General features: G+C 31.2%; 1 protein-coding gene across 4 annotated transcripts in view; it reads left to right on the forward strand.

The window, feature by feature from the left end:
• The window catches only part of LOC134721329 (E3 ubiquitin-protein ligase TTC3-like), a 120412-nt gene that overhangs the window by 18050 nt on the left and 80177 nt on the right, over window positions 1–22185 (forward strand). For 2 of the 4 annotated variants that reach the window (XM_063584249.1, XM_063584246.1), the window contains exons 2-5: window positions 5621–5731; window positions 7481–7646; window positions 9027–9123; window positions 14504–14637. In XM_063584249.1, coding sequence (XP_063440319.1) covers window positions 5650–5731; window positions 7481–7646; window positions 9027–9123; window positions 14504–14637 — 479 coding nt within the window. In that variant the 5' untranslated portion in view covers window positions 5621–5649. Of the gene's footprint in view, window positions 1–2564; window positions 2591–4331; window positions 4503–5620; window positions 5732–7480; window positions 7647–9026; window positions 9124–14503; window positions 14638–22185 lie in introns of those variants that run through there. The other 2 variants (XM_063584250.1, XM_063584247.1) reach the window with 2 other exon arrangements.

The following is a 22185-nucleotide window of genomic DNA, read 5'->3' on the forward strand; positions in this document are numbered from 1 at the left end:
GATGAATCAGACAACCTGTTGTTGGGTTGCTGCCCCTGAATTGATAATTTTAAGGAAATTTTGCTGTTTTTGTTTATTATCTTGAATATTATTATAGATAGAGATAAACTGTAAACAGCAATAATGTTCAGCAAAGTAAGATCTACAAATAAGTCAATTTGACCAAAATTGTCAATTGACCCCTTAAGGAGTAATTGCCCTTTAAATACTTTTTTCACAATCTGTACATCATGTTGACTTACTTTAAAAAATCTTCTCCTTTGAAACTGCTGTATCAATTTCAGCCAAACTTAGGCTAAATGAGTTTCAGAGTGTCTTGTTTAAATTTTATATTTTATTTCCTTGTATGTCAAGAAACATAGCTCCTATGGCTAAAATAGAACATAGGAGAAAATGATTATGTTTTTTGGTTTTTGAAGAAAATAGGACGATCCAAAGAACATTTAAATAAATTGAAAAGCCAAAATCATCATTGATGAGAGATTTAACCAAAAGAATTAAGGTGAGCGATTCAGGCTCTTGAGAGCTTCTTGTTATCATTATGGACACTCTTTTAGAAAAGTTGTACCAAATAAAATGATTTCCCCACTTTTAAGGTAATAAATCTAAGTTTTTATTTTTATTTTTTTCAGTAGTAATATTTTTGTCAATGAAAACAAACTGCGAGGCGTGATTAGTATTTAAATTTTTATGGTGGGGAACCGAAAAAAAATCCGGAATATGAAAAAAAGCCGACCGCCTCCGAAAATGGAAAGGTGGTCGGCTTAGAAAAGAAGGTGGTTCGCACACCCAGCTTAAATGCCGAATGGAAAACACTGTTTAGATTTTTATGTATCTCGTAGCTAGTACCCCTTTAATATATCTATCACATTAATGTTTGAAGGGTCTTAAGCTATAAATACAAGCCATATTAGTCAGTATGAAACACCAAAACAGAATGAACATTATCAGATTACGTTTTGTTGTTTACAAATTCTAAGCTGGGGTTTACGGTTGTCTTTTTTACTATGTTTGTGTAACGGGATTGGAAGTTTCCACTGGCTTCGTTTTACCGTTGTCTACCCAAGTTCTGGGATATTGGACAAACTATATGTAAAACATGTAAATTTAAACAAGATGTTTATTTGAAGACAAACATTATGGTTGAACATACGATTACATGAATATATACTGAAATACGGTGGTGGCTAGTCTACTTGTCCTATACATAAAGGTTCCATATTTGAAAGCCAAACGGTATGAGTGACGTCATACTTATAGTTCCTAGGGACAACGAGCCCAGCCAGGCACATGCAAGAACAGGAAGTTCCGACAAGAATAAATTACTTGGCCGGTCTCGGGAGAAAGAGTTACGGAACTATAAGTAATACTTAAAGTTAACCAATTTCCCCAAATAGATTAAATAGACATAAGTAAACAAAGTGACCACCATTACATTCCCCCTCTCTTAAGACATAATGTGCCCACACATTAGTCCAAAGATTGGTGAGGTGTATACTTACCAAAATACTGAATACAGACAAATATAATTATCTACAACAGTTAATCAATTAATTGTTAATGTCAATAAATAATTTGAAAAATAGTTCAACATATTCGGTCATTCACTAAATGTTCAAAAGTCACAAATACATCACGAGACATCATCACTAAGTAAGGAATCCAATTATTAAGTTCGAGCTGAGTATTCAGGCATACATCTTGTCCAAGGTTCCAGGTAGGTAAATAAGGTAAAATTTGTCTAGTGGTTTCCAAATCTGTAAAGAAGTTAACTAAGTAGTCAATGTGGTTTAGTTTCATTAAACTTATCGGCATAAAGGCCAATACAAAATCCAATATGTTTCCTCATTGTGGCCAGGCATCCACGCACTGAAACAATTTCAGTTTAATCTCCCATATTCTGTCAGACACTGGAATAAATTAAGAAGCACATTCTTATAAAATCCTGACTCACCAAGAGTCTATAAAAGTCTATAAAAGTCGATATACACAAGCACTTGATCGAGTGCCCCAATAAGTAATTTCACCGAAAGCATATAGGCCATGGTATTACTTTAACCATATAAAACACACATTTCTATACTGAAATCCCCGATTTCACTGTCCATTGAACATGGAAAATGATAGTGCGAGTGGGGCATCCGTGTACTTTGGACAAATTCTTGTTGATTGAGATTTAAGTATTAAGTTGATTTGAAAAAAGGCTGACTCTTCCTCACCTGTACAGTGTGAAAATATCTAAAATCAAGCTTCTAAACCACTGAGACTGTAGTTCAGCATCCAGTTTCTGCATTTAGGGTTAACGAGGAGAATATAAGGTTGAATATCAATGATCATTATATTATTGCGAGTTGATTTGTGACATTAATGACAAATATGGTAAAGTTCAATCACATACAATAATGATAATGGTGCACATTGAAAATGAAACAGTGTTAGCAGTATGCATTACTTTAACACCCTGTAATTTTACAGGTTTTGAGTCTTTCAGCTTATGTTTTATATCATTTATATTACCGATCTACTTCTACACAGTTATATTGTCCTTCTGTTTTAATCTTCAGGTTGATCATACTAAGATAACTTTTACGTTAGTTTAGTTTAAACATATTTTATTTGCGTAAATGTGCAAAAAGGATGAGACACAAGTTCATCAAACTTATATAGTCTTCTCCCATAACTTTTACGTTTATACATACACATGTGCAAACATTCTTTTTTGATCAATGAATATATTTTTTATGTCTGCCTTTTCCATATTCCGCACTAAAAGGTTATTTAATTTTTATGTAAAAATGTTAGTTGTTCATGATGTATTTAATTTATGCCCCCAATAATGGATAATAAATAAGTTTTCTTTACAAGTTTCTTTTCAAGGTAATTGAACCTCAATCGTAAAGTTTTGTATATTCTGCAATGTTGCTATTGGTCAGTACTGTCCGTTTAAATAAGTCTGTAAATGTTTGTGGTTTAAAGTTTAAAATAGAAGTTGATAAGAGAATACAAAATTGATTATTTCCAAGCGTGTAAGAGGTTAAGTATTTTAAAGATTTAGCTATCGTCTGTTTAACAAATACAAAGAACTATATGGTTTAAAATATGATTTAAACACAGGGTTCTTGTTTGTTTACTGTGAAGACTTTATTGTTTTACTTTACTATTTTGTGGCTTTTTTTATCAAATGTGAGGGCCAAATAATGACAGTATTTTTTGTCAACAATGTTAGTGATTGTTTTGTGGATATAATTAATACAAAAGGAGATTCCTAAAGTTTATCAACAAATAGTGAATAGATTTCTGAGTTCAGTAGGAATTATTGAAATCAACAGTAGGTTTTTTAAACCATCATTTATAATGGATTTTAAGTACACCAAGTAATAAGTAATATCTTCAAGATTTTTACAAATGTACAGTTCTTTTCATTTCTTGAAGGCTAATATTTGAATGTGCAAATATATGCATGAAGCAAAGAATCCCTTCAAATTTACATTTATATGCAAAGATTAACCAATATTTAAATTGTATGGTAACTTTACATTTACGACATAATGCATTGTTTTGCCTCACTTTGGTTACATGGTTATTTTTACTATTGGGTAATTCTGTGGTTACATTGATCTATTTTTGGCATTGGTTAACACAACAGAAGTGTGTGCAGTAATTATAACAAATAAAGAGTAAAGTTGAGGAATTGTGAATTATAAGTGATGTTTCTATGAATCTCCATATTGAGAAATGGTTCTGATTATGTCACATGAAGTTATATTAAAGGAAATACTTCTAAATTAGATGAAAGCTTCAGTGAAAGTCATACTAATAAGTTACTGTTAGTTGAAACATGAATTGACAGGAACCAAATTAAAAAAAAATTGTGGGTCATTCCAAAGTTTCAGTGTTCTATTTTTAAAATGAATAAATTGGTCAACAAAGTGTATTTATTACTTCTAAGCCATGTAAGCAGGATGAAATGCATAATCATTTTGTAAATTATACATTGATAGTTAAGTATTGATTTTCATTTGAAAGAAGTGAATGTTCATAATTAACATTGAATAGTAAGTATTCAGATATAAAGATTTTGCTACAATGTCCTTTCTGTGTACATTTTGCTTTTGGTTGAAATGTTAATGATAAAACAATTATGTGTAGAGATTTTGTATAACAATGTATAATCATTTGATAATTCTGCAGAGAATTATATTGCACAGCAAGTAAACTTTAAATTGTAAGATTTTGATATTAAATAGTTTTAATTTTACTATATCAAGGACTATTATTAATTATAAAGATGTATGAATAAAATCATGAAGATGGATTAAGGAAGCTTATCATTAAGTTTCTAAGAAATAAAAAACAACCCCACAAATGTCTGATTTATATCGTTGTTTTATTTCCTGTCTCTTGTCATGGAGAGGTAACGTAGGAGATTGCTATTTTTAGATTAGGGGAATCCCCAAACATTTCCCTGGGATCTATACACATAATACAAGTAAATGTAGCAAGTAAGTTTTCTCTCACTTGTATACATTTCTGAATGCTAATCTTGTACTTGTAACCATTTGTTAAATCTTATTATATGATTTAAATGTATTTCTTAAAAATATAGCATTGCTTCAACCTTGAAATAGATCACCTCAGATCACCTGATATTTATATTTACTTAATATATAAATGTTATTATATGTTTAGAAAATATAAAAGAAAAAATATTTTTAAATCAATTTGAATTAATAAATATTACATGTGTAATCATGGTAATGTATGTAATTGCTGTAGTTAATGTTGTAAGACATGAAAAAAAACATTTATAAATCAGTGGGGAAATTTGTTTGGGCCACTAATAAAAAATCTTGATTGTTCTTAAAATATAAAATTTTAACCATTTTGTAAGTGTAGTTGAGGGGTCTATATCGATACACTTTGCATATGAATATATCTTGGGTATTGTAAGGCCAAATAAAAAAGCATGTGTGTTTCCTGTTTCCCTACCTACCCTATATTTTAAGCTTAGAAATAGCCTACCCTAAAGTTTTTTTTATCATTTTTCAATAAGCACTGTTAAAGTCGGGATTTCTCTCCCATAGACTCAATGTAAAAAAAATGGTAAAATAAAAAAAAATCCCTACCTTCCTACCCTATTTTTTTCAAAGATGAAACAGGAAACACACATATTATTTTATTTGGCCTAATGAAGAGACTCATTATATAACTTTTAATCAACTTGTGTATGACCTGCCAACTTTTCAAAATGCCCACGGGGGTTTTGCGTGCAAGATGGCTGTCATATATAGTCCTAAAAAAATCTCAAGGGGACTTTCAAATACATTTTAATGTTGTTTTTTGGCTTCTTTATACTTTGATAAGCTAAATGTCATTAAAAAATTAATTGTTTTGTTTAAAATTGTGGACAAAATTTCAATTTTGGGCCTCCATGGGGGAAACCCCCGCAAATAGTGACAGTTGGCAGGTACAAAAAATGTATGATGACATCAAGAATACTTTAAAAAGATTCACAGTAGATTTACTTTAGAATAGTAAGTCAAAAATTATCCCTGACCCAAGAATAAAATTATGATTCACATGTATAATATTCTACATTATGTTTTTCTGTTTTTTTCAGTGAAGAGTTTAGAACATTTAAACGACAATATGTCTGACTCAGATTCTGATGTTCCTGCCCTGGTCCCTTCGTCTGATGAAGAGGATGATGTTAAAGTGATTAAAACTAATGGTATATATCATATTATTATATTTTAAATGCTAGAAATAACCCTCAAGTTATATGCCTTCCTGATTTGTAAAGGACTACAGTTTTGTTCCCAGCTTGTTACTTCGGATCAACATTTTTTTACCAGTGGCACCTATGATGAATAAATTTAAATGAATCTTGGCACGGGACGTTTGCGCTTTTTCATAGGACATTTTCTTTTTTTTATTTGGACACTTGTGCTTCAAAACATAGGCCGTCTGTTTGTGAGTGAATATGTTCATTTTTCTAACTTAAAATATTAGTATTCCCATTGTCCGTTTTAATTCTAGCATTACACTTTTTTCACGGTACAATTCCATGAAAGGTCTTCACTTTTGAAAGTTTGATCAACAATATGAAAATCCTTCATGACATATACATTTTTTACCTTTAATAAATTAAAAGTCTCTATAACTTTAAAGTCTATGTCTAAGACTTTGTTAATGTGAACTAACTAATGCCAAATATAAGTTGATTTTATTTACGATAATGCTTACTTCTCACTAAAATTACAGGTATACAACTAGAGGTAAAATGAGCAAATGTCCGGTCAATTTAATACAGGTGAATCAAAATTTAAAGTGCAAATGTCCATAGTGTTTGAAGCGCAAATGTCCTATCGATTTACAGGTCAAAAAAGCGCAAACATCCTGTGTCCGTGAATCTTTTATTACCTGTGAAATTTGGACATATTTTGTAACAGGTGACAAAATGAAGGAAAGAAATAGTTGTTGAGAACTACATGTAAGGAAAATCATTTGAATATCAATAAGGAATACATTCATATACATTTGTACAATTTACCTTTTCAGAAACTAAAGGGACAATGGGTTATCTCATTGTTTGTACACCAAAATGAAAATAAGGTTACCTCATGCATTGTCATGGGTTGAATTTCCATTGTTAAGTAGTTTTTAACCAATCACAACATTTCAGTGTACGCTATTGAAAATATGACCTACATTGTAGGGTACATTAGATTCTGAAACAGCTTATTAAAGATCTAGATCAGTATCAAAATTAGTCCTTAAATTATTTCTTTGTATTATCTGGCCAGCAGGGTTTCTCCTCATGTCAATTTTTGAATTCACTAGCCCTCTCACAGAATCATTCTTTTTTTACCGTTTTTTAGCTGTGAAAAAAACCCAGAAAATATTGCATGCCTAGAATGATTTAAAGGGTATTTATGCTTTATTATTTAGAACTGCAACAAATTATGTCTGCAGGAAACTGTTTGAGGGAAAACAATCTATGATTATTTTTTTTTTTTCAAATTAAAGTTCTTTCAGTATTAGTTTCAGTTTATCTGATTTTTACAATTTCCTGATTATGCAATACTTAAAATGCATTAACTTTAACTACAAGTTTCATCTGATAATTTCTTATCCACAACATAAATATATAACAAGTTGCATGAGAATTTATTTAAAAAAACCCAAAAAAGTATTGTAATGGTAGGACAAATGTACTACATGTATCTATATATATATATATATATATAGGTTATTATTTCTTATTTTGAATTTGAAACAAAACACTATCTTTTAAAGATTTATTTTCATTTCATAAAAAAGATTGAAATGTATTCTAAATTATGTTATTGTATTACTTAACATTTTCTTGTTTGGTATTTGGTAAGCATTTTATGATATTTTTTGATACGAGAGACTAGATCATGGACCATGCATTAATAGTTTGAATAATGGAAAATTTGTCTTTATTTTTTTTTAGATGAATGTGTGGACATATGGTTATCAAAGAACGTTAAGTTTCTAGAAAAACAAGAACACAACATCCACATATTCTCACTAGGCCCATTCATAATGGGATTAGAAACATTTATATCAAAGCCATGGATGTTCTGTCTTAATGATGCTAAACTATTAATTGATAAAGTGTAAGTTTTACTATAGCAACTTAACCTCTGTTTAAGCTTTGAAGTTGGTTATTATTCATTCCACATGATATAGTATGACGTTGCATAATTAAGTTATTGGGATTATTCTAAGGTTCTGTTTTGAAATTTTAGTTTTATACTAGTATTGCATTATCTACAATTAGTATAGGAAAACAGTTATATATGTGTATGAAGAGTTTTAGTCACCAATTTGAGAAATAGTGGTCACATATTAAGAACTACAGTAACAATAATGTTTTCCCCTGCTTAACTTGTAAATCCTCAGCACAACACAGGCTTATCATGCACTCATGTTGCAGCTCTTTATCAGTTATGCTACTAAAAAATCAGGAGCTTGCAAAAAATATTATATATTTATCTACCAAATCTACTTTTTGTTTGCAATAAACAAATTTCAGTAAGCTATATATATGTAAATGTAAGTGCAAGACTATTTTCCTGTGTGAATCTTACATTTTCTTATATCAGATAATAATCATGTATTTTTTTTTTTTAAATACATTCATATTTATATTCTTATGCAAGATTAATCTGATTTAATTTTCAGTGGTATTTTTATAGCCCTGCAATGAAGTTGTCGTTGCCAAATAGTTTTACCCTTGTCCGTCTTTCCGAAATTCCTTAATTCCGTCATTCCGCAACAAACCATTTAACAGAGTTTTTTTTAAGGCTTTCAGATATTGGACTGATTTTTGGTATGTGAGTTAACCATGATGAGTTACAGATCAAGTTTAAGTTTTGTTCCGCTTCACTTATTTTTGCCGAATTTACAGGCTTTAGACTTTGAGAAATTGTTAAAAGTCACAATTATACAAACTTGTTTTCTAAAAACCTTGAGATATTGGGCTGATTTTTGGTATGTGTATTAACCATGATGAGTTACAGATCAAGTTTAAGTTTCGTTCTGCTCTGCTAATTTTTGCTAAAATTACGGACTTTGGACTTTGATAAATTATTGAAAATCACAGTTATACAGATCTTTTTTCTATATGCCACAAGATTTTGAGCTGAATTTTGATATGTGAGACAGTGATTTTGCAAGCCTCGTCATTTTCGTATTTTACGAAAAGGTTTTTTGAAATGACGAAAGTATTTCATATCGGTTTCGTCTCTTACATTTGGAAAATGTAAAAATATTTATAGCTTATACCCTCAGTGAGACTACCATCATGGGTGTGTCCACATTTGCTTATATTGAAATTGCAGATTTTTCAACTTTTTGGGACGGGGCCATTTATGTTGCTTTGACACATCTAGTTTTATACTTGATATATTCAAATGAAGAGGGTTGTTGCATATAAAGGAGGTTGTTCAACACCTGATTAATCACTATATATTTTGATTGGTTTTAATTTGCAGGTACAGAGAGAAAACTGAATATTCCAAGTTAACAGATGAAGAATGGGCAAACCTAGATATACTTGATGTTGTTACTAAACTAGTTGTTAAGAAGATGGTAAATACATTTTTAAAGTGTTGATAAGGAAATGGATCAATACATGAAATTTGTGACATTGTTTTTTCACTACACTTTTTTTAAGTATGAAACCAGTAGATGGGTGTACATGTACTTGAGAGAAAATGTCAAGTTTTTATACAAAAAATTTATTTGTAAAAAATTTCGTCGTATATTGCTATCACGTTGGCGTCGTCATCTGCTTCGTCGTCGTCGTTGTCGTTGTCCGAATACTTTTAGTTTTCGCACTCTAACTTTAGTAAAATGAATAGAAATCTATGAAATTTTAACACAAGGTTTATGACCACAAAAGGAAGATTGGGATTGATTTTGGGAGTTTTGGTCCCAATATTTTAGGAATTAGGGGCCAAAAAGGGCCCAAAATAAGCATTTTCTTGGTTTTCACACTATAACTTTAGTTTAAGTCAATAGAAATTTATGAAATTTTGACACAAGGTTTATGACCACAAAAGAAAGGTTGGGATTGATTTTGGGAGTTTTGGTTCCAACAGGTTAGGAATAAGGGACCAAAAAAGGGCCCAAATAAGCATTATTCTTGGTTTTCGCACAATAACTTTAGTTTAAGTAAATAGAAATCAATGAAATTTAAACACAATGTTTATAACTACAAAAGGAAGGTTGGTATTGATTTTGGGAGTATAGGTCCCAACAGTTTAGGAATTAGGGGCCAAAAAGGGACCCAAATAAGCATTTTTCTTGGTTTTCGCACCATAACTTTAGTATAAGTAAATAGAAATCTATGAAATTTAAACACAAGGTTTATGACCATAAAAGGAAGGTTGTTATTGATTTTGGGAGTTTTGGTCCCAACAGTTTAGGAAAAAGGGGCCCAAAGGGTCCAAAATTAAACTTTGTTTGATTTCATCAAAAATTGAATAAATGGGTTTTTATACGACCGCAAATTTTGAAAAAATTTTCGTCGTATATTGCTATCACATTGTCGTCGTCGTCGTCGTCGTCGTCGTCGTCGTCCGAATACTTTTAGTTTTCGCACTCTAACTTTAGTAAAAGTGAATAGAAATCTATGAAATTTTAACACAAGGTTTATGACCATAAAAGGAAGGTTGGTATTGATTTTGGGAGTTTTGGTCCCAACATTTTAGGAATTAGGGGCCAAAAAGGGCCCAAATAAGCATTTTCTTGGTTTTCGCACTATAACTTTAGTTTAAGTTAATAGAAATCTATGAAATTTTGACACAAGGTTGATGATCACAAAAGAAAGGTTGGGATTGATTTTGGGAGTTTTGGTTTCAACAGTTTAGGAATTAGGGGCCAAAAAAGGGCCCAAATAAGCATTATTCTGGGTTTTCGCACAATAACTTTAGTTTAAGTAAATAGAAATCAATGAAATTTAAACATAATGTTTATGACCACAAAAGGAAGATTGGTATTGATTTTGGGAGTTTAGGTCCCAACAATTTAGGAATTAGGGGCCAAAAAGGGACCCAAATAAGCATTTTTCTTGGTTTTCGCACCATAACGTTAGTATAAGTAAATAGAAATCTATGAAATTTAAACACAAGGTTAATGACCATAAAAGGAAAGTTGGTATTGATTTTGGGAGTTTTGGTCCCAACAGTTTAGGAAAAAGGGGCCCAAAGGGTCCAAAATTAAACTTTGTTTGATTTCATCAAAATTGAATAATTGGGGTTCTTTGATATGCCGAATCTAACTGTGTATGTAGATTCTTAACTTTTGGTCCCGTTTTCAAATTGGTCTACATTAAGGTCCAAAGGGTCCAAAATTAAACTTAGTTTGATTTTAACAAAAATTGAATCCTTGGGGTTCTTTGATATGCTGAATCTAAAAATGAACTTAGATTTTTTATTACTTGCCCAGTTTTCAAGTTGGCCCAAATCGGGGTCCAAAATTAAACTTTTTTTGATTTCATCAAAAATTGAAAAAATGGGGTTCTTTGATATGCCAAATCTAACTGTGTATGTAGATTCTTCATTTTTGGTCCCGTTTTCAAATTAGCCTACATTAAGGTCCAAAGAGTCCAAAATTAAACTAAGTTTGATTTTAACAAAAATTAAATTCTTGGGCCTCTTTGATTTGCTGAATCTAAACATGTACTTAGATTTTTGATTATGGGCCCAGTTTTCAAGTTGGTCCAAATCAGGATCAAAAATTATTATATTAAGTATTGTGGAATAGCAAGTCTTTTCAATTGCACAGTATTGTGCAATGGCAAGAAATACCTAATTTCACAATATTGTGAAATAGCAAATTTTTTTTTAAATAGAGTTATCTTTCTTTGTCCAAAATAGTAAGCAAGAAATATCTTATTGCAAGAATTTTTTTTAATTGGAGTTATCTTTCTTTGTCCAGAATCAACTTAAATCTTTGTTATATACAATTTACAATGTATATTCACTTTTTACTACCAACTGATAAATTTAAATAATCTTTAACATTCAGTGATAACAAGCAGTTTTTTTACATCTTAATATTTCATGATGTATTTAAATGAGTAGTTATTGTTGCAAACTCCATTAGAATATTTTAATTGAGATTAGTTTTGGAATAAGGGAAAGGGGGATGTGATTAAAAAATTGGGTTCAATTTTTCTCATTTGAAATATCATAAATAAAAAGAAAATTTCTTCAAACATTTTTTTGAGAGGATTAATATTGAACAGCATAGTGAATTGCTCTAAGAGAAAACAAAATTTTTAAGTTCATTAGAACACATTCATTCTGTGTCAGAAACCTATGCTGTGTCAACTATTTAATCACAATCCAAATTTAGAGCTGAATCCAGCTTGAATGTTGTGTCCATACTTGCCCCAACCGTTCAGGGTTCAACCTCTGCGGTCGTATAAAGCTACGCCCTGCGAAGCATCTGGTTTTGATATGCCAAATCTAACTGTGTATGTAGATTCTTAATTTTTGGCCCTGTTTTCAAATTGGTATACATTAAAGTCCAAAGGGTCCAAAATTAAACTTAGTTTGATTTTAACAAAAATTGAATTCTTGGGGTTCTTTGATATGCTGAATCCAAACATGTACCTAGATTTTTGATTATGGGCCCAGTTTTCAAGTTGGTCCAAATCAGGATCCAAAATTATAATATTAAGTATTGTGCAATTGCAAGAAATTTTCAATTGCACAGTACTTAGCAATAACAAGAAATCTTCAATTGCACAGTATTGTGCAATAGCAAGAATTTTCAATTGCACAGTATTGCGCAATAGCAAGAAATCTTCAATTGCACAGTATTGTGCAATAGCAAGTATTTTCAATTGCACAGTATTGCGCAATATCAAGAAATATCTAATTGCACAATTTCAATTGGAGTTATCTTTCTTTGTCCAGAATAGTAGTTGAATCAACTTAAATCATTGTTTTATACAATATACAATGTATATTCACTTTTACTACCAACTGATAAATTAAAACAATCTTTACCATTCAGTGATAACAAGCACTTTTTAGCTCACCTGGCCCGAAGGGCCAAGTAAGCTTTTCCCATCACTTGGCGTCCAGCGTCCGTCGTCGTCGTCCGCGTCCGTCGTTGTCGTCCGTCGTCGTTAACTTTTACAAAAATCTTCTCCTCTGAAACTACTGGGCCAAATGAAACCAAACTTGGCCACAATCATCATTGGGGTATCTAGTTTAAAAAATGTGTGGCGTGACTCGCCAAACCAAACAAGATGGCCGCCATGGCTAAAAATAGAACATAGGGGTAAAATGCAGTTTTTGGCTTATAACTCAAAAATCAAAGCATTTAGAGCAAATCTGACATGGGGTTAAATTGTTAATCAGGTCAAGATCTACCTGCCCTGAAATTTTCAGATGAATCAGACAACCTGTTGTTGGGTTGCTGCCCCTGAATCTGTAATTTTAGGGAAATTTTGCTGTTTTTGTTTATTATCTTGAATATTATTATAGATAGAGATAAATTGTAAACAGCAATAATGTTCAGCAAAGTAAGATTTACAAATAAGTCAATAGGACCAAAATGGTCAGTTGACCCATTTAGAAGTTATTGCCCTTTAATGTCAATTTTTAACCTTTTTTCGTAAATTTAATAGATCTTTTACAAAAATCTTCTCCTCTGAAACTGCTGAGCCAGATTAATCCAAACTTGTCCACAATCATCTTTAGGGTATTTGGTTTAAAAAATGTGTGGTGTGACCCGCCAAACAAACCAAGATGGCCACCATGGCTTAAAATAGAACATAGGGGTAAAACACAGTTTTTGGCTAATAACTCAAAAACCAAAGCATTTAGAGCAAATCTGACATGGTGTTTAATTGTTCATCAGGTCATGTTCTATCTGCCCTGAAATTTTCAGATGAATCAGAGAACCCGTTGTTGGGTTGCTGTCCCTGAATTGGTAATTTTAAGAAAATTTTGCTGTTTTTGGTTATTAACTTGAATATTAATATAGATAGAGTTAAACTGTAAACAGCAAAAATGTTCAACAAAGTAAGATTTACAAATAAGTCAACATGACCAAGATTGTCAATTGACCCCCTAAGGAGTTATTGTCCTTTATAGTAAATTTTTAACAATTTTCATAAAATTTGTAATTTTTTACTACCGGTTACATTTTCCACAGAAACTACTGGGCCAAGTTCATTATAGATAGTGATAATTGTAAGCAGCAAGATTATTCAATAAAGTAAGATTTACAAACAAATCACCATCACCAAAACACAATTTTGTCATGAACCCATCTGCTTCCTTTGTTTAATATTCACATAGACCAAGGTGAGCGACACAGGCTCTTTAGAGCCTCTAGTTTTACATTTTAATATTTTATGATGTATTTAAATGAGTAATTATTGTTGCAAACTCCATTAGAAATTTGAATTGAGATCAGTTTTGGAATAAAGGAAAAGGGGATGTGAAAAATTGAGGGGGGGGGGGGGGGGGGGGATGGTTGCAATTTTTCTCATTTGAAATTTCATAAATAAAAAGAAAATTTCTTCAAACATTTTTTTGAGAGGATTCATATTCAACAGCATAGTAAATTGCTCAAAGGCAAAACAAAAATTTTAAGTTTATTAGACCACATTCATTCTGTGTCAGAAATCTATGCTGTGTCAACTATTTAATCACAATCCAAATTTAGAGCAGAATCCAGCTTGAATGTTGTGTCCGTACTTGCCCCAACCGTTCAGGGTTCAACCTCTGCAGTCGTATAAAGCTGCGCCCTGCGGAGCATCTGGTTAATCTTAAGAAAAGTATGAAATTTCTGGTTAGTAAGATGATCTTGAATAATAAAATAAGGGAATATTAAGGTCTTTGCCTCGGTTGACAATGCTTTCTCTGGCTAACAATCTGCTCCATCACCCTCCCACCTATGTGTTATTTATAAAATATTGATAAATTGTTTTATTTTTTTCTAGCGCAGGAGAAAGTTTTTGGTGAATACACTGAACATGATAGATAAGATTGAAGAGTTTAACAGAGGGGATGGAATTGATGTAAAACATTCAATACAGACGGCCAATCGATTTAATCACATTATTGAATTTGTGTGGTATGCTTATATGTAATACAAACAGACACCCACACAATATAATCACATTAATGACTTTGTGTGGTAAGCTTATATGTAAAACAAACAGACAGCCACACGATATAATCACATTAATGACTTTTTGTGTGGTAAGCTAAAGGTTTAATGACTGAAAATTAAGATTAGATTCAAATAAGAAAATTTTTAATGAATTCTTTTTAGCTCACCTGACCTGAAAGGTCAAGGTCAAGTGAGCTTTACTCGTCACTTGGCACCCGTCGTCCCATGTCCGTCGTCCTGCGTCCATCGTCTGTCTTCTGTAAACTTTTACAAAAATCTTCTCCTGAAACTACTGGGCCAAATTAAACCAAACTTAACCACAATTATCATTGGGGTATCTAGTTTTAAAAATGTTTGGCGTGACCCTGCAAACCAACCAAGATGGCTGCCATGGTTAAAAATAGAACATAGGGGTAAAATGTAGATTTTGGCTTATAACTCTGAAACTGAAACATTTAGAGCAAATCGGACAGGGGTTAAATTGTTTATCAAGTCAACATCTATCTGCACTGAAATATTCAGACGATTTGGACAACCCGTTGTTTGGTTGCTGCCCCCAAATTAGTAATTTTAAGGAAATTTTGCAGTTTTGGGTTATTTTCTTGGAATATTATTATAGATAGAGATAAACTGTAAACTGCAATAATGCTTAGCAAAGTAATATCTACAAATAAGTCAACATGACCAAAATTGTCAGTTGACCCCTGAAGGAGTTATTGCCCTTAACAGTAATTCTTTAACAATTTTCATAAATTTTTATAAATTTGTAGACAATATTTTCCACTATAATTACTGGGCCAAGTTCATTATAGATTGAGATAATTGTAACAACAAGAATGTTAAGTAAAGTAAGATCTAGAAACACATCACGATCACCAAAACACAATTTTGATTTTACCTGTGTCCATTGTTTAATATCAGAGTTGGGTAATTATAATTGTAATCGTTAATCAGCTGTAATTGATTACAATTTTTCAAGTAATCATTGTAAACATTAATCAGCCAAAAATCTGATTACATGTAATTTAATTTAATCAATTACTTTTCAAAATACCCTGTAATCCTGATTACTTTATGATTACATTCTGATTACAATGAAAATAATCTTAAACTGTGTTTATGGTCAATAAAGGAAACTTTTTGTTATTCTTATTCAATTTATATTGAGCATGTTTAATAAGATAGTTTGCGTTTACTTTTTTTTTTATATAAAACATGACAATTGGTTTGTATACTTCAGTAAAAACAACCTTACAGTATTGAAAAGTCATCAATAGCTTAAGAAGAGACATATAATACAATTATATGTTTCTGGCCTTAGTAAAAGATATTGTACATATATTCACAATTTAAAGATGTACATAATATATATATTTGATAATAACTGTTATAATCAAGTAATACTTTTCTTTAACCCTTTTAAAATTATAATCTTTTGTTAATGTTGTGATTTTTAGTGGAAGAAGACGTCAAGTCTTCTGAAGACTTAAGGGGCCGACCCTTGGCATTGAGTCTCCGTATGCCGCATTCATTTCGTGTATTACAATTTCAAAACAACTAATGATTCCTGACACCGATTTTTACACATGATTAGGCATCTGAATCATTTAATTTGTAAATTATGATTGTAAAACAATCACTATCGTAAATATGACCCTTTTATTTATGTAAATTATTAGATTTCATCTCATCCACATGAACGCTATTTGTTTACTTGTAACAGGATGTTTTAACTGTAGATATTTGTATTACGCATGCATGAATTTGGTATCGAGACAACTCGCCCTGTTTACAAGTTCGCCCTTGAAGTTACGAATTTGCAATCCTGCAAACAAGAAGATTTTGTTTTTATATAAATAAAAAGGATATATAAAGTGTTGTCTTTATTCATGGTTTTCCTTTGTCATGTGAATTATATGCCCTTCGTAACATACATGTGAACCTCCCAACGGGAGTACAAAACTCCCGTTTTCTGGGGTCTCCTCCCGTACTCCCGTTTATGAGAAAAAAACTCCCGTGTATGAAATATTTCATGAATGAAAATTTTCAGACGCCATATTTGATCATTTCTTACTACTGTACGGGTGTAATTGACACCTGTGTAAAATTTTACCTGAACATCAAAGAAGATGTATAATTATATGGCTTCACTTGACAGCTTGGGTGTCAAACATACTGGTAATCAACGATGTTTACCTCCGGGTAACTGCCGTTGTGTTATCAAAACGATGTGTATTGGGAATATTGAAATACTTTTTTGTTACTTCCCTTTGTTTTAGCCTTTGTTTTAGCCTGTTTTCAGTTATTTTGCTTTTAAAAATGTAAATTGTAAAAAGACTATAAATGATTAATAATTTAATCAAATAATCATAAAATGATGTTGATTAAATGAATTTAAATGATTTTGGACAAATAAAAAATTAATTTATAAATTATTTTAGCAATCTAGACCTCCTTTCAAGGATTACATTGAAGTTTATATGGTAAATTTGTTTCTTATTGATTTGAAGTTAATATACAATGTATGCAACTACACTAATAAAAGGTAAAATCTTCAAATTTAAATTTGTAAATGTTAGTATATATTAGATTTTATTGAGTAAGCTAAACACAATTTCTACATCATTTGGTTACATTTACGACAAAATTTATGTCGATAAAAAAACATGATGTTTTGACCATTCAGTACTTAATAGATGCATAGTTCTTGGGGAAAAGTTTCATCAAATAATATGAATATAAATGACTTTTTTTGTGCTCATTTTTTACAGTGGGTTGTGATGATCTTCCAGTTAGGTTACCCTCATTTGGAGTGTTGTTCCCAACCTGTTAAAGGTCCATCTTTGTTCATTATTCAAAATTGGAAATTTCAACAAGCATCTAATATTCTTAATCTGGAAAATAAACCCTGGTCTGCTAGCTTCATGTATATTTTTTCTACGGATTTAACATATAACTAGAATCATGCAAACAGACTTAAGGAAAAGGCATGTAAGTTCATCATACAAATATGACACTTTTTCTAGACAATCCAGATCTTGCAAAATACGTCGCTAAAAATTGTAACCTTTGAAATTGCTGTTGTGCAGTAAAAACCTAATGGGAACTTTCAAAAGTTGGCGGGTATGTAACAAGTCTTACTATTTTTATGCTCCATTTATGGGCAATATGTTTTCTAGTCTGTCCGTCCGTCCTGCTTCTGGTTATAAAGTTTATGGTCGAGGTAGTTTTTGATGAAGTTGAAATCCAATCAACTTGAAACTTAGTACACATGTGTTCCTCTTGATATGATCTTCTTAATTTTACTGCCAAATTAAAGATTTTACCTAATTTTCATAGTCAACTGAACATAGAAAATGATTGTACAGATGGGAAATCCATGTACTTATGACCTTTTCTTGTTTGAAGAAAAAAATACATTTTAACAATAATGGAACAAAGCAGCCTGGGTAAGTGGAGCTGCTTTTATGGTAATTCAAGTTACTTTTTATTCACCTTCTTCCACTTCAGAGCTATCAGCTCTTTGATTGTCATCTTCGAATTGACAGGTAGGAAACCAATTAAGGTTTGATTTTATTGCAATTACCAACTGAGTATAGCTGTAGGACAATATATATGGTAAAAGATAAATCAAAATGTGATAATTTATTCAATTAGCACAAAATTAATTAAAAGTTGGACAAATGTCTTGTTTAAAATAAGCAAATTTTTGTATGTATTTGGACTGGACATGTAAAATGCAATGATTTTTAGCACTTGTATTTTATTTACAATTTTATTAAACTGGTACAATTTCATCCATATTTTAACTCCCATAAACTGCATCTTGAAACAAATATAAATTAAAGTCTAGAATACGTCCAAAGACTAACAGCAAATGTTTTTTATAAAGCTATATTCAATTAAAGTCAAAATAATTCAGAGATTAATGATGATAAAGTGCAATGAGTCGTAACCAGTGACACAATGTTCATGTATGTATGAAGTGAACTTTTGAGGTTTATTAAAAAATGAAGTTTGAAGTTATCATTTTATAATATAGCAAACACAATACTTTCAAAAAATGCTATAGTTATATATTAAGTACAGCTGTTTGTAAGAACCAGGCAGGGTGCCATATACATGTGATTTATGAGGGTTTCAGATTTTATCTATAAATGGCCTAGAAGAAGCAGTAACTAAATACTACTCAAAAAATAAATATGAGTGGGAAAAAACAAGTGGTTGCCATGGTAACGGACACTATTTTTTGGTTGTTAGACATAGTAAAATCTTTCAAAAATCAGCTAGATCACTACAATTCAGAGCCTGATTAGGAATAGAATCAAGCATTTTTAATTAATTTTCATATGTAACATTGATACAACTTTGTTTAAGCATCATTTTAGTTAAGATTGCATGTAAATTAAATTTGTAAATTTTTTGAAAATTTTTGCCAAAAAATGCATATTTTCAACTTTTTTGAATTTGGGATTTTTGCGAAATTATCAAATTTTTATGGTGTTTTTCAGAAAAGAGCAACTGTGTATAGCTTAGTTAGCACTATAGTTATGAAGTTTGGATACTACTTTACCAAATTAAATAGAAAAAAGCTTGGGACTTTCTTCAGTTTTATCACCATAGCAACCGATTTTTTCCTTGGAAACGGACTTATTATTTGCAAAATATTGCAGTTTTGACCCTTTCCTCCATTGAATTTTTTTTTGCATACTTGATTTGCATAGGATTTTTCAATAAAATTCTGAAAATATGCTTTCAAGTATTAATGCATTGCGAAAAAAATAAATTTCAGTATGATATTCCTATGATATTCCTTTTCATATTAGATACAAATTTTGTTTAGTTTACTTATGACACTTTGTAGTCAAAGTGTTTCAACTGAGGTACTACAGAGGCGTCATAAGGCGTCATTATGGAGTAAAGGGGGTGGCGTCAAAAGGCGTCACTATGGAGGAAAGGGTTAGAGCTCAAATGTACCGAATTGTTTCATTACTGATTAAAAAAATACATTTAAGCATAAGCTTACTCTAAATTACCATCGTTAATAGTTGCTGACTTCAAAAGCTACCATGGAAATGCACATTACCCATAGCAACATCTATTTAAAAATGTATCAATAGAAATTTATGTAAAAAAATACATATATTATATATAGACGCTGTTTATTATCAAGTTGGAATATGACTGCATGCTTTGCTTCACTCACAGTCTTGTCTGTTCTTTTCAGAAGGTTCAACATTTGTAATATATAATGAAACATTGGGATTAGAACCGAAGGTTAGGAAAAAAGGGGGGGGGGGGTTAGGTTTATTAAAAAAAAATCATACATGTAGATTCTTGAAAAGATAACGTTTGGTCGGAAAGCCTGGTTATGAATAGAATAATGATTATATTATGAATAGAATCAATTTTATTTTCAGAAATTTCATATACATGAATAATTCATCTATATAGCTTTGGTTTAGCTTCAGAGCTTAGTTAATATTGCAGTTCAACCCCGACTTTTAGATATTTTGTTAAAAAATAATAAAAAAAAAAATCATTTTTTTCGGAATCATGAAGTATTGTGGAATTTTCTCATGCGTTTTTCAAAAAATTAAAAATATGTAAATCATAGCTAGCATTATAGTTGCAAGTTTGAATACTACCTGACCAAAAAAAAATATTGCGTGGTGCTCTCTTAAATTTTATCACCAGGTTAACGTATTTTCTCCTTGGAAACAGAGTTATTATTTGTTGAATTCTGCAGTATAGGGAATTCAATGTTCTCAACTGTTTCCAAACCTTTATGAAAAGACATGCATTGAAGCATATAAAATCTCCAAACTACAATCGTTAAGTATTATTACAACAGTTGCCATGGTACCACATATCACCCATACCAGTCAATCAAATTTTAATCATATAGATTATGTAAAAAATTACATATAATTCTGTTAATAGTGTTCAGTTTTCTAAGGGGAATATAACTGCATGCTTTGCTTTGTTTCACTCTCAGTACTGTCATGACTGTCTTTGCTTATTGAAAAGACTCAACAAATTTTAATATATACCCTGTTTCATTTTGGGGGAGGAGTGGAGGTTGAGTCGTTTTTGTTTGAATCTTTCATAGATCAGGATCATGCACAGCTAAGGTGTACATAATAATCATTAACTGTCTCAGATATACTGCAAAGTTCAAATGTACTCTTAACTGATCCTAACAGTGTAATTCCATAAAAATAAAAATAAACAGCGCATGTTACGCCCGTCGCTTTTTCTAAGAATAATAACTTCTCAGTGTCATCTATACTACTAAACGAAATACCTCATTTCGTGTGTTGCTTCCCCTCCTTCCACAATAAATTAATCATCATGCCTCTGTGTCCTAAAGGTAACATTTATAGTCGCATTTGTCATCCATTTTTATGATCATTCAGTTTGGGTAATTTTGGATAAAAACGAAAAAGAAAGCGTCCGAATATTTTCCCGTCATTGGACAAAACTTTAAGCCAGATTAGACTTCCAGTTTGAGTTTTTCTGTTCTTTGACATAAAAAGACTATGAATAAAGTATGTAAATTTGCTTTCTGCTATCATTTTGAGATCCTTCCTTTGTGTGTTTCAGTTTGGGTTATTTAGGAGGGAAACGAAAATGAATAATATTTGCTATTCACTATCAATTAGTTTACAGTGGCTTACATACATTTACTATGAATAATATGAATAACTGTATTTGTTATAATTAACTATAAATTCCAATGGTTATCTTTAATATGTTCAAAGAGTACAGAAAAACAGAAGGTATAAAAACCGGTATTTGAAAAATAGGGGGAGGGAAAAAATGTTCCCAGTCCCTAAGTACCTTTTGACTTTTGATACCTCTCCTGAAATTCTCCAGTCAGTATATTTACCCACGATTTCACGGGTGTGTTCTAGTATCACAAATTCATGAAAACTAAAGGGAGGTTATGATTTAAGATATACACCCGTCACCAAAGTTTGATAACTGTTCAAAGCATTGTCTGAAAACTGGAATATCCTCCCTTTTTATACGACAGCAAATATTGAAATTTTTTGGTCGTATATTGGTATAACGTTGGCGTCGTTGTCCGGCGTCGTCTTCTTCCGAAGACATTTGGTTTTCGAACTATAACTTTTGTATAAGTATATAGAAATATATGACCTTTAACACAGGGTTTATGACCATAAAAAGATGGTTGAGATTGATTTTTGGAGTTTTTGTCCCAACAGCTTAGGAATTAGGGGCCAAAAATGGCCCAGATAAGCATTATTCTTGGTTTTTGCACAATAGCTTTAGTATAAGTGAATGGAAATCAATGAAATTTAATCACAAGGTTTATGAACACAAAAAAGAAGGTTGGGATTGATTTTGGGAGTTGAGGTCCCAACAATTTAGGAATAAGGGACCCAAAAAGGGCCCAAAATAAGCATTTTTCTTAGTTTTTGAACCTTAACTTTAGTATAAGTAAATGGAAATCAATGAAATTTAAACACAAGGTTTATGAAC

This window comes from Mytilus trossulus, chromosome 6 (assembly GCF_036588685.1).
Source record: "Mytilus trossulus isolate FHL-02 chromosome 6, PNRI_Mtr1.1.1.hap1, whole genome shotgun sequence".
Taxonomy (NCBI): domain Eukaryota; kingdom Metazoa; phylum Mollusca; class Bivalvia; order Mytilida; family Mytilidae; genus Mytilus; species Mytilus trossulus.